The 13,488-nt window shown below is 47.3% G+C and overlaps 1 protein-coding gene across 1 annotated transcript; it reads left to right on the top strand.

Moving 5' to 3' along the window:
• The first annotated feature begins 337 nt into the window (after window positions 1-337).
• On the top strand, window positions 338-13,196 carry LOC108622739 (LIM/homeobox protein Lhx9). Its single transcript, XM_018020816.2, has 7 exons — window positions 338-802; window positions 1,281-1,441; window positions 2,429-2,754; window positions 5,413-5,586; window positions 6,323-6,555; window positions 10,329-10,564; window positions 10,705-13,196. The coding sequence occupies exons 3-7, from the start codon at window positions 2,441-2,443 to the stop codon at window positions 10,957-10,959; spliced, it is 1,212 nt and encodes a 403-aa protein (XP_017876305.1). The 5' UTR covers window positions 338-802; window positions 1,281-1,441; window positions 2,429-2,440; the 3' UTR covers window positions 10,960-13,196.
• Window positions 13,197-13,488: the final 292 nt, after the last annotated feature.

Here is a 13,488-nt window from a genome sequence, read left to right as displayed (position 1 = left end):
CAAGGCAGACATGCGCACTTAAACTCTCCATTAGAAATTGTAATTATCACAGCATTTTTTTTAATAATAAAACGAATGCAGAAAGTGAGCTGAAAATTGATACGTCGAGAGGTAAGATAAGGAAATTCACCCTCAAAATTCTGACAGGCCCGATGACATGATCTCGTATACCTCCAAGTCGTTTGGAGTCAATTCCCGTCTTTCGTTCGACGGAGTTCGAACTGGACAAGCTACGTCGACGCGGCTCGCGTTCGCGACGACGTCGACGAGCTACCTGCGAGGGAGGGTAGGCGAACTGGGGGAGCGAGGACGTAGGGGTTGCGCGCAAACGCCGACCGTCCGAGCGTCGGTATACACCCTCTACAACCCCGTCCGAAAACCCCACCCCGTCGTTGCGACGAGTCGACGCGTCGGTGCACGCGGGGTCTAACCCCTCTATCTTTGCCATGCCGACGTCCGCCCCTGGCCCTGGCTAGGAAGCCCAGGATCGTACACTATTGCGCCGACGAGGAGCAGCTTCCCTCGCGGCGGAACGAAGTCTGCCCCGTTGCCTTGTTGCTCCCGTTTTACCCGCGGCGCGCACCGACTTTTTCCCTCTACGTCCGACGAAAAGATCGGGCGCCCCGGTCCTCCTCGGTTGACTCGCGTCTCTTCCGGTTACGAGGTTCCGTCGTCGCGGCGACGCGCGAGAACGTGTGACCGTGTCGCGATTACACGCCGGTTTTTGGTGATGAGCTACGGAACCAGGTGATAACTGCCGGACTTGGAGATCGAGGAAGCTGGACATTGGTCTGGGTCACAGGTATACCAGCGAGTCATTAGTGGTAGTGTACAAGCTTGGACGATTGAACAAAGACTGGGTATGGTCCGTAAAATTGTGCGTGTAATGGATTTATAGTGGGACTTACGAAGTGAAGTCTGTGCGATTTTGGTCTGGCTGGACTGAAGATAGTAACTGTGTTTTTAATAATTGATTGTGTAATCATGAAATTAAGTGACTGTTATCTGGAAAAAGCGATTACATCGCTATGATAAAAAATGGCTAAACTATTTTTATCACTTGAGTATCATTGATTACGACGTTGTTTCTAAATTTTTTGACATCGCATCAAACGTGTAATGATTTTTCATTTAAAGAAAATTAGACAGTTTGTTTCAATCGTCCAACAGCGTGATTATCCTGATTCCGACGGATCTCGAGATACGGAATCCGACCGATGAAATTGTACCTTTCGATCAACCGTAAGAAATTTAAAACAAATTCTTGCTCGTGATTCAAGGTTCCCATTTGGATGGAAACAGTGAGGAAGAAAAGGAAATAAATTCTGGTTCCGAGATCGCTGCGATAGGAAGCGACGGCCGACGAACAGCAGCCGGAAGAAAACGTCGAACGTTCGGAGGGACACACGCAGCTATCGTTTATAATTAATCGTACACTCGGGTAAGCTAACAAATTGAATACAAGAATTATGAAAACTTGAAATCGAAATTGTCGTGGAATTCATAGCATGATATGCGAAATTCTAGACAATAAAATTACTTCTGTTGCATCGTATTAAATATGTGAGTAGAGTTTCAATAGCATCAATGGATTAAAAAAAGCCATAAAGTATTTCATAGACAAATTTGATTTGATCAGCTTTTAAAAGCTATTTTAGATAATACGATTGTATCTGAAATCAAGCGGTCTCATTGCTGTCTGATCCAATGCACATCATTATTTGTTAAATGCATACCAGTTTCTCGAAGTGGACGTCAAAACATGAAATGCAAAGGGGAAAAAAAGAAACGGGATGAGAACAAGTGTATAATAGTTGTAAATCAGCGTTGTCGAGCTAATACGTCCGTGACAAGGTAGCAGCAAAACGGGGCGTCACCTTGGCGAGAATAGAAACGAGGTGTACGAGGTGATTCGACGGCGACGCCGTGTCACCTTCCATTTAACTTACGGAAATCACGTGGCGAGTCGGGCGGCTCGTAAAGGACGTTGAGTTATTGTGGCGATCCCGCAAGCTTCTGCTAATTAGCTCGCAGCCGGATTCGAAACCAGAGAGAGCCACTGGGCCCCGGGAGTCATTCATTAACGGGACAGCAGTCACGAATTGTTTTCATTCATCGGTTCTTGCGTGCGCCGCCGCTGAGAAGTGTCCTGAATGAATGCGGTCCGCCGCCTCTCCTACTCCTCCACCACCTCCACCTACTCTGTCCCAGTCAAACAAGGAAGAGACAAAGTGTCCTTCCCTAGCTTTGAAGGTTCGTCATCGCCGTGATGACGATCCGAAAACTTAACACCAATACACTTACTGAATCTTCACCATCCTCGACTATTCCCTTCTTGCTATGTAAAAACGCATATGTACTGGTGGTTGATATTTATTTGTAATTTATAAGTTTTGTTTAACACGAGGAATGTACATTCTGTTCATAGAATGATTCGCCGATGGTCGCGGTTGTACGATTCGAGATGCTGAAGGAAGTCGGTTGCGGTAGCAGCACGCCCCCGCCAGGGGATAGCGCCGTCAGCAATCGACAGCAGGTCGTCGGTACCGGAGAGAACAACAACAACAACAACGACGGCGGCCTCGGCTGCGGAGGTTGCGGCAGGGAGATAGCCGAAAGATGGTACCTGAGGGCAGCGGATCGCGCTTGGCACTGTGGATGTCTTCGTTGCTGCCACTGCCGGGTGCCACTAGCGGCCGAGTTGACGTGTTTCGCCCGGGACGGCAACATCTACTGCAAAGAGGATTACTATAGGTTAGTGGAAGTAGTCTTAAGCTGCTTACGCGCCGGGCTGCAAGGGGTACTTTTAGATCCGACGGAATTACTACGTCCTGACTTCTAGAAAATTTCATTTTTCAGCGTCATCACGTTTCCTCTTGCGAAATGCATATTTTTTACTGACTGTCACTGATGACGCTTGCAGTTGAACCGCGTATCGAAAGACCGATTCATTTATACACAGTAGAACGGCGAATAGTTAAATGTGAGCAATCCCTTTTCACTGTGGGAAACAAAAACCGGATTCTAGGTACCAACGATCGTTTCTGCTTTACATCGAATTATCCGGATGATGCGGAAAATTAATGCAAAATCCCGAATTCACCGGTGGTTTCACGTTTCGGTATTTATTGGGGTATCCGCGAATTTGCATAGGAGGTGTCCACCCCGCTCGAAACTTCGCCCAGACCACACAAAATGTCTACTAATGGCCAGCTCTCTCTCTAAGCCCGATGCTCGTCCTGGTTCGGTCTAGGCACCTGAAATTCCACAGCTGTGATACGCCGGCCCCGATAAAAAACACGCGGTCACGATTTCCAACGGAGCAGCCTCTTTCCGCCATCGGTCGTCGCTTCTTTTATTCTTCGAGTACACCACGAGTTCGATCCGTTTGAGACTTGTTTAAACTTTTAGATTTCAATGATATATTTAATCAATCTCGATTTGTACTCAAGACTTCTTTGAATTCAAACTTGAATTGTGCACTTGTCACAGAATTTCACTTCGGGATTAAACGCACTGGTTAGCAAATTAGAAACTAGAAATTCAAGTGAAAGAAATTCCTTTTATATTGACTTCGTTACACGCGCACGAAGCGCATTCAGACATTAAAATGTAGAATCGTGGATGAACGGAATTAATTACCTAAAATCCGACGATTACGGGGTCATTAATTAAACGCGGGGATTTGGTATTCTGTTTTTTGTTTATGAAAACGAGGTGTCCTCGTTGAAATTCAGAGCGCGGTTAACAGACGATGCGTTATTTCTCGGAGTCTTCGAAAGTGTGAGAAGCCGTTTCTTCTCCTCCCGTCAAGCGGACTGAAATTGTTAAATTGACGAGCTTCGGTCAGGAACCAGTGTTAAATATTCAATTCCTTATACATTATTTACCGCGGAAGAATTCTTATTCTTACTCAGTCGACTAACTCGCAGATCTTCGCTCTCGCGAATTAAATCAAATAAATTAGAAATTACTATTTAAATATATTTGCCCCATCGATTTGAAAAGAAATAGGATTTGCGATGTTTTTTTTTTTCATAGTACCAATTTTCAACATCTCCTTGTTATCTATTTAATGAAAGGAAAAAGGGATTAGGTTCCAAGCTTTCGAATCCTGTGATCATCGGCTAATCAGTGCGTGGGATGGGACAAACGCAATAATTGAAGGGAACAAAGGGGCCTCGTGTCTAATATGAGACATTTTTCAGTGCTCGTACCTATACGCAAGCCTTGTTACAACGGGAAAACTGAAACGTTTCTTTGCCTGGCTAAAGAATAACGAACGCCGCGGCTTTAGTCGAAGTCCTCTCGGAACTTTTTCCCATTGAAATATGATATTTCGCAAACAAAGCGACATGTCAAAAGGAGAGCATATCTATGGATGGATCATCCTATTGAAGCTGTACGAATCATTTTAATTAGAATAGAAGTCTGGGTAAGAATGAAATAAGAATACTGAAGCGATTTGAAGTAGTTTCGGTAATTGAAAAAAAAGGACAACAAATGCATAGATCAAATCGTCGCGCCGATTCTCGGGAAGATTTGAGACGAGGGTGGAGGTTCGTTAGAGAAGAATACGTAGACTTCCATGCAATATGCAACGATCCATATCCAGGCCAAACCCCCTTTGTCTCTATTTGGTTTTCGCGCTTCGAAAACTGTGACTTCGCCTCGATCGTCGATGACCGATACGAGAAGCTAGCTCGTGGAAACCCCACACCCCCTCGCGGCCACTCCAACATCCCGCCTCCACCCCGTTCTCCGAACGTGCACTCTTCCTCTCGGCCGCGGCGCGGACGTTATGGTGTGTCGGTGGAAGAAAAACGCCGAACCAGAAGGGGGGAACCCGTGCATTGTTCTCCGATTTTGGTCCGAGCCGATGGTCACGAACAACGAGAGGTCACGTGCATGCGCGCGCGCGGGAACTCAGGAACGGGGAGGATCGATGAATTCGAGCGACGATCGGGATCGTTGATTTTGTAATTAGGGGATTTCTACGAAGAACGCGTGATCGAGAGAACTCGAGACCACTCGAGGAAGGAACCCGGAACGACGACGACGATACTCCTACTCCTACTCGAGGCGTTATCCAACTGGTATACTGAAGGCGAGTCGAAGGGGTTCAGACGTATTAAGAGGGTCGATCGTCGGATAGAGACCAGATGGATCGCATAGTTGACTCATTCTATTCATTCTTGAATAAGTGAACGGTTTTCATTGCGAGAAAATTATATGTATTTCAATAGGTCTCTGAATCCGTGTGTCTGATCAGGCGCTGGATTCTTCTACTGAAGCCACTGTTGTTCCAGATAAACTGCTGCCTGGTCAATTCTTAGTTGTTTTTTTTTTAACAGAAAATCAAAGTACATTCGGAAATCGTGAATGGACTGCTTTATAATTGCGATATCACAGGTTGTTCGCCGTTTCGAGGTGCTCCCGATGTCGGGCCGGGATCTCTGCCACGGAGCTGGTGATGCGCGCCAGAGACTTGGTCTACCACGTGGCCTGTTTCACGTGCGCATCCTGCGGGACCCCGTTGAACAAGGGCGATCATTTTGGACAGAGGGACGGTCTTGTCTACTGTAGGTGAGAAATACGAGCTACGAATTACACCGTCTACGGAATGGCCGTCTCTTTGTTATCAAACGAGTTTGATGACGAGAGTGACAGAAATACGAGCCGCGTCGACGTACAGTCTAGAGGATACTCATTATCGGTTTGGTGCTAAATGACAGCTCCTTCCTAAGGCGGCTGAATCAGGGTCTCTTTCAATTCTCAGAAACGGGGATCGAGCTCGACGCGCGCTCTCCTAAAGGAAAGACGTCGCGGCGCCGCTCTACGTGAGATCGATTCGATTCTACATATTCAATTATACAAGATCCAGCGTACAGGAATAATGTGAGAAATTTAAAAGGATCGACATACGCACTTGGGAGCAGAATTTTTTATGTAGATACACATCAATCTTATTATTTGCAACCCACCTTCTTTTTTTAAATATAGATTTCTTAATATATTTTTCTGCGTATGAATTTTAAATTTAATTTTAACGTCATTGTAGCTAAATTGCATTCAGTTTACATATTCTTGAGAAATAAACTTCTTCACGTAAGAGATATCGAAATCGCGGAGGATTAGGATCCGACCGAGCGTGAAGCGGCCCGTGAAGCGCAAACCCGTTCGTCTCGTTAATCGCCTCTCGCGTGAGCGTGAATCGCGTTCGCGCGACTGTTCATCGAACTCGGCGGATAACGGAAGGGTCGCCACTTGAAAATACTCGACAGCAAGGTTCACGAATGACGAAGCTGGTCGGTCCTCCAAGACCCCACTACGAGTTGCTGTGCTGCGCGGGTGATTACGCGGGCGCAGCCGGCGGCATCGAGGACATCGGCTCGCCGGGAGTGTCACCGCTTCCGGCTTATTACAGCGCCTCGGAGCAGAGTCCGATCACCACTTCCGGCACGGTGCAGAAAGGGCGGCCAAGGAAGAGGAAGCTGTCAGAAGTTACCGGGTCCGAGTTGCCGGTGACCATGAGGCTGGCTGCTGGAGCCCTCGGTGAGTCATACTTTTTTTTTATCAAACATCGTTTTTCTAGATAAGTTCATTGTTATTTCGACGATGATTGGATTAGGTACGAGCATTGAATTGCGAATTCCGAGATGTAGGCATCGATTCGCATTCGATTCGAGCCGCGGATCGATTAATCGCGCGGGTGACAGAGAGAAATAGGCGAGGGACCAAAGAAAAACGCGGAGCTCAGCTCGGGAGGCTCCTTTGTTCCTCCCGTCGTACAGTCGAAACAATAAAGAATTCACAAGAATCCAGTCTCGGCTCGGCTCAGCCCGAGGACGCAAATACGTGTAATTGGCAGTGGTGAAACAACGCGGGAACGCGTAAGGAGAGGGATGGAACGGGGTTGCCAGAGGGATAATTGGGCCGGATGGTAAACGGGGGGTGCGCGTGCTTTCAAACGCCGGGTCTTAAAACCATGGGAACACGTGGTGCTCTCTTTCTCTCTTTGATACCTACGCGTATACCTGCGCATACATAATGTATGTATGAGTGCACGAGTACCTACATACATCCGTTCTTCCTCTCTCTTTGCTTAGAAACAATCTAGTTATACCTTTCTCTCTCTCTCTCTCACACGCATACTCTTTCTCGGCACTCCATCCCCTCGAATCGAGCGTAGCACAGGTTAGTCGGGGGAGTTGCATTATTTGTCGAGCAATGAGTATAATGGCTGGTGTTCCTTCGGTGTGCAAACATTTGTGCGAGCTTTCGAGGATAGGCGGTTCGCGGATCGGTTTAGAGATTGTTCGCGCTTGTTAGCCCCTCGCTCTCTCATCGGCACGCGCGCGGTATTTCTTCGGCTGCAAATTTTTCTGTTTAATATAGAAAACCGCTGCGAACTATTGTTCTCCCTTACAGTTCACTGCGTACACGAATGCTTTCTTTCCGCAAAAAAATTTCAGCATTAAAGGGTTAATCGATCCTCGGTTCAGGCGTCACGTAAGGGCGTCGCGAAGACTGTCAACCGTTTTTGCGCCGAGTGTCGACATGTGCCACAACCCGATTTTCCTTTTCGAGAGTCGACGAATAAATAATCCCGACCTCTCGTGGGCACGGCCTCGCATTTGGTCATCGCGGCTGTTTTAAATTGGACCACTTCTTTTAAGCTGGCCTGCCCGATACACCGGAAGACGGTTTGCACCGGTCGTTTCTTTGGACGATATTAAAGGATTAATTCATTAGGATATGATAATCGAACGTGACGACCGACTCGGAAACGAGGTCGGTAAACATTCGATTAACACCCTTGGCTCGTCGGAACGATGATAAGAAGATCGCTCGACGTCCGAACGTCTCATTTGTTTCGGGATGTTTACGACGACTTCGAGAGGCCGTGCCGCAGGTTTTATTTTCTATAATCATCGCGCGATCACCGGGGATCACGTTCGGGCTACCGTCCGAAATTTACGATGCAACAGCCATAAAATCGGCCATGAAGTTGGCCAGAAGCCTTGGGGTCGGGGTGGGAATCCGACCGACTGGTTCGTCAGTTTTATTGTCTTTATATATAATTGGGACACTTTTTGCGAACGGATCCCTCGAACTATCTCCCCGACGTCTGGACGTTAGCCGGCGCGGCGCGCGTTCGATAAATCGTTGGAATTGCAACCGCGATAAGCCCCCGTCGCGTCCTCTTTCTCTGAGCCCCTGAGAATGAGAATTCACCGACAGGTATACTTCTTGCGATACTGAAAAATTTGTTCGTTTAAGCTTTAGAACCAGAGACATTGGCATTACATCCTACGTAGGCAAGATCAAGCAAGTAGAATAAAATTTCTTAAAATTGTCGGCAGAAGAATGATTAAGAGAAAAGTTTCTCTCATTGTTTAACCAGATTAGATCAATTTCAGATATGATGATCAGTAGTCTTGTAATTATAGGCAAAATAGTATCGATTTCGGATAAGATTCCACTAGTCTTCGAGGATGAACGCACAGGGGAATGGGGTGAACGAAGGATTTCAGGCAGACGTTTCGCGATTCGAATCGAATCGGAGGAGAAAAGGCTAGGCCCCGAAGGGACAGTGACAGATGGGTATCGGTGGCAAGATGCATCGATTGGCCGATCTGGCCGGAAAAGAATGCTGCCGTGGCCAATACGTGGTCGCGGCCAGCAGAATGGCCGGCGAACACTATAATGCCGCCTGCGTGAGTTTCTTGCCCGGGCTGCTGCCGCGAGGCTACGGGGCTCGGCCCTCGCCATCAAACCGTCCGCCGTACCATCGCGTCGTGCCATCCGCGTGATTTCGGCCTCTAGCCCCGGACCTGACAAATTGTAATCTCATTCTTGAACCACGAGAACCGTCCGCGAAATCCCCCTCGCGTCGGTCGCGCTGGATTTCATCGAGTCGTCGCACGCGGAGACTCGGCTCCTTGGGAACCAGGCCAGTCCGATGAAAAAACTTGCGGATTCCTTTTGCAGGGGCGTTCTCGTTCGCTCGTTTATCGCTAGAGCTGGTTCTAGGGAAAGCGATCCGTTTGGGAATCGACTGATCGGAGAGCACGACCGCTTTCCTCACATTTTTTTCCCTACCCGGTCTGGTATTAATCGGTGCTTTTTAGAAACCGAGCTTGCGATGATTTATATCGATTCCAGTGATCTCGTAGGACAGCCGATATTCTCTGAGATCCAGTTACCGATGTTTCTTCTTATGCTGCAAGATATCAGCTTGCGACAAGAATCGGTGCCGTTCACCCCGCTTGGACAAAATGAATTCCTCGCGTATGCGATCGGTGTGGCTGTTCTTCTCTTTTCTGGATCGCGAGCCAGCAGCCAGCGCACCGGAGAAACAGCCCGTCGCGTCCGTAAGGAATGGAAGTTCGGGACAATAAACAGTAATGGCGGATACGTGCTCAGGGATTTACTTCTTGGCCTGGGTTCTGCCTTCCCTCCCGTCCCTCCGCGTGCGCGCACCGTGCAGCACAGAGGCTGTCCGCGAACGTCGCCTGGAACCCGTTCTTTCTCCTGCGATTGAATTCAATGGTTACCCTCGTCGTCTTATTTATTGGATGCGTTCCTTCGCTCCGGCAGGCGCGCAACAACTGCAACTTGCAACGGCGCTGCTCAACGGTCCCACACACCGCATCGATGCAACGTCGTTCCTTCCTCCAGCGTCCGCCGAAGTTGCTCTTATTCTTATTCCATCCAGGCGCGCTTACGTGCGCGGAAATTCGTTTCGCGCTGTACGCGACCGCGTGCTATACTCGGCTTCCCGTGGACGGAATCGCGATCTACGGATGAGAACGGAGGAGGAAGCTCATGCTTCTACCATTGCCGGATACCTCGTCGATGAGATCGTATATTGATTCGTTTTGAAAAAATTCTGAGGATTCCTTTTAAATAAAAAATATAAACCGTTTCTCTCGGGATGAAGATGTGCGTCGTTCGATCTTCGTTACGATCCGAAATTAGGTTCGTACCTGAATACGTGTCTATTTTATCGCCGAGGAATAAGGAAAACAAATCGTTCGATAGGCAGGCCCGATAGTTAATGCCGATTGATGGATCACGAGCGTTCATCGCTGATCAAGTTGGAATTTTCTCTTCCACCGTCCATTTTATGTGTCGTTCTTCGATCGACATCTATTCTTTTTTGGTTTATCTGTTTCGCCCCTTTGAGAATTTTTGTTCCACCTTTTATTATCAACAAAATCGTCGACAAAAATCTGTCGCACTGCTTCAAATTCTAAATCGTTCAGTTCTCTAGAGAATGACAGCTAGGGCACGTCGAATCAGGTAGAGCGATCTGGTTTCAGAGCTGCTTCACCCCACCGAACTGTCCTCGTCCATGGAATCGTTGACGGCTTACGAAGCATCTGTCGGATCGCCCGGCCCGGTGCATCAGAGCCAGCGAACGAAACGGATGAGGACGAGCTTCAAGCATCATCAGTTGCGAACGATGAAGAATTATTTTGCTATAAATCAGAACCCGGACGCAAAGGACCTCAAGCAATTGGCGCAGAAGACGGGACTCTCGAAGAGGGTGCTTCAGGTAAGGAAATCTCCGAATTTTGATTACCGACGAGACGCGATTCCGTTTACCGTAACTGGATACCGACGCTCGCACTGGATTTTTAAAACGACTCAAAAACTGGAGAACTGAGCCTGAATCGGGTTCTCGGTTTGGCACAGGTCTGGTTCCAAAACGCCCGTGCGAAATGGCGACGGAACATGATGAGACAGGAAGGGAACACGACTACCAGCAACGTGGGATGTCCCGGAACGCCGGTTCCGTCGAACACCGGCGGTTCGCCGAACGTGGGACCGGCAGCTAGCATCCTTGGGGACAGCAACAGCATGCCGTCGACCTCGATGGAGGAGCTCCACGCTCTTCATCACCTACATTCCGGCGTTTCCTCCCAAGTCTCGTTCTCCGATCTTTATTGACGACGGCTTGAGATGGAGGAAGACAGCTACAGCAGCCTCTCCAGCCATCTTGGATGAAGGATCGCGTCCGCGTACCTTCTTTGGGATCCCGACTCTACAACTTTCGTGTTCCTCTGGGATACGATCATTTTCGATTGATCCTTACATCGGGACAACGGGTAAACGTTAGTCGACGACGCGAGTGCAGAAGAGAATACGCGATTCCTCTTCGACGATGTTAAGAACCGAGGAGCTCTTGGATGAGAAACCTCTTGGTCGAACTTTAGATTGTTCCTGCGGTGAGTAAAAATTCCGAGATCGTTTCTGAGAGCGTCAGAAAGGAACACAGTCGACCCGATAAAGAAATTAGCTACCTGCCGGTTGATCCGTTAGTTAATTAATAAGCGACACGCGATAATGAAGACGTTTACAAGCCACTAATCGCTTACAAACGGTCTCTCCCCGCGCGCTTGTCAAATCACGGCAATTATCGCATTCGTTCGAGCCGAACTGTTAAACGCGCGTTTCAACGATTATGCTTGGGCAATTCTCGAACGTCAATTACAGGTAACAAGAACAAACGAGCGTTCATCGATCACGGCCGTTCAATTTACGCGGCGAAACGCGCTTAAAAACGATCGATCGTACGATCGATCGATCAACGGCCCATAAAACGGCGCGTAAACGAACCGACAACACCGAATATCCTCTGTATCAGGTTCTATCCTCACCTAACAAATGATCTGATCTCAGAAATATTTAGCGAGGGAGCTAGCCACGGAAGACGATCAAGGTTTCACTGAGAATCGTGAACCACGCTGAACGACGCGACGTTTCAGCTGAAATCGGATTATGTTTAAGTAATCAGTGATAATAATCATAGTTCCATGCACATCCGAATTACCAAAGATATTCTAGGTGATAGTTTGTCTCGGCAGCGAGAGCGCGAGTCGGGTCCGGATTGCACGAACAGGAAATCGAACGATCCTCGAAGAAACGGCGTTCCTCGACTCGCGGCCACTAACGAGGGTCGCAACGTAATTGATATAATTCCCTTCGAGCGTACAATTACGTTACTATCATATATAGGAATTATTTCGTTTCCTCGAACTGATCAACGTTTGATTCTTCCCTCGAACGACTCTCGAAACGAACGGAAGCTTCCTTTGAGGCACGCCGGCCCGGCTTCGGCTCGCTGCCTCACTCCTCCTTTTTAGCCGAGTAACCGTGTCGACGGAGACACTTTTTGATAACGGGCTTAGAGAATCGCGAACGAACGAGCGACAGGTGTGGTAAAACGGCGTTCCTCTCCTCGTGCCAAAAAAAAAAAACGTACGTACATACAAGTAGCTAAGGTATCAGTTTCTTTGTTTTTACACAGTGCCGGTCGAATCCAAAGTTTCCGAGGAATTCTGCTTAATTTAATTCCGACTGGCATTCGTACTTCGCTGCTCCATAAAGAAATGGGGTTTGTATCGATTGAGGAACGAATAGAACGGCTTTGGATTCGAGCGGCACGATTCGCAACGCGATCACTCGACCATCGAAGACACGGCATGTATATTAGAGAGAAGGAAGAGTTAGATAGATCGGAATGTTTTTAGTAAGACCTATGAATAGCGATCGATATTAAGTGTGGAGTGTCTTACTATCTGACCATCGACGAAGAACGATGGAGAAAGAAGAGAACTGCGAAAAGAAAATAAAAAAAAAAACAAACGAATTATCGTTTCCGTTGGAACTGACGAAGCGAGAAGATTCCTATGACGAGTAGAAGAAATTTATTTGTAACGATCGAGAACTTATAATTTTTATATATATACGTCATACGTAATTATTAGAAAATGGTATTTATCGACTGCTGACGAGAGATCCAGAGATCGTCCCAATGGAATTCTAAATCCCACTTTTCAAATATCCTCCCCGACCTGCCGATGGGCATCTCGTAAAATATCGCGGATTTTCATACTTCTTTCCATATTTTGTGACACGCGACACCCCGGACCGAAAAGCCGATACCTATACGCGTTGAGTCGGGGGGGTCATAGTCTGTATAGTCAGCGAAATTGACGGCAGTCGCATGTTTTAGGCATGTGTAGGATAGATTGATGATTTAATGTACGTCAGCGTTTTAAAATCGATGCAAGAAGAAAACAAAGCGAACCAATTATGTAAAACTGTATAGATACAAATTAATGTGCTGCATTCGAGAGCGATTAATATACGTATATAAAAATAAATAGTTACGTACATCTGGATCATTGGAAAAAGAAAGGACAAGCTCCCGTTTCATTCTCCACATTATTTTCAGCGAACGAAATTAAGACAAAATCGAACTACGAGTGTACACGTTGCACGTAATTCATAAATTCCAAAACTGAATCGCACGACAAGATTAAACGATAGGACGATCGTCGTTCATTCACAAGAGGAAGCACATTATAAAATACCTGCACTAAGTTACAAAAATCATTCCAAATCCCACGCGCCTCATCCCGTTCTTAATTGAATCACAAATTAAGATCCTATCTGTCCCCCCCTTCGAAGGAG

Source organism: Ceratina calcarata, unplaced genomic scaffold (assembly GCF_001652005.2).
Source record: "Ceratina calcarata isolate Rehan_Ccalc_2016 unplaced genomic scaffold, ASM165200v1 scaffold235.2, whole genome shotgun sequence".
NCBI lineage: Eukaryota > Metazoa > Arthropoda > Insecta > Hymenoptera > Apidae > Ceratina > Ceratina calcarata.
This window is presented reverse-complemented; position numbering and strand designations above follow the sequence as displayed.

What these genes read in the sequence shown, in the direction of transcription:
- LOC108622739 (XM_018020816.2), top strand. Translation starts at nt 2,441, where the DNA reads ATGGTCGCGGTTGTACGATTCGAGATGCTGAAGGAAGTCGGTTGCGGT. An exon ending in TGCAAAGAGGATTACTATAG is followed by an intron (nt 2,755 to 5,412) that starts GTTAGTGGAAGT and finishes GCGATATCACAG; the next exon opens with GTTGTTCGCCGTTTCGAGGT. An exon ending in GACGGTCTTGTCTACTGTAG is followed by an intron (nt 5,587 to 6,322) that starts GTGAGAAATACG and finishes CGGTCCTCCAAG; the next exon opens with ACCCCACTACGAGTTGCTGT.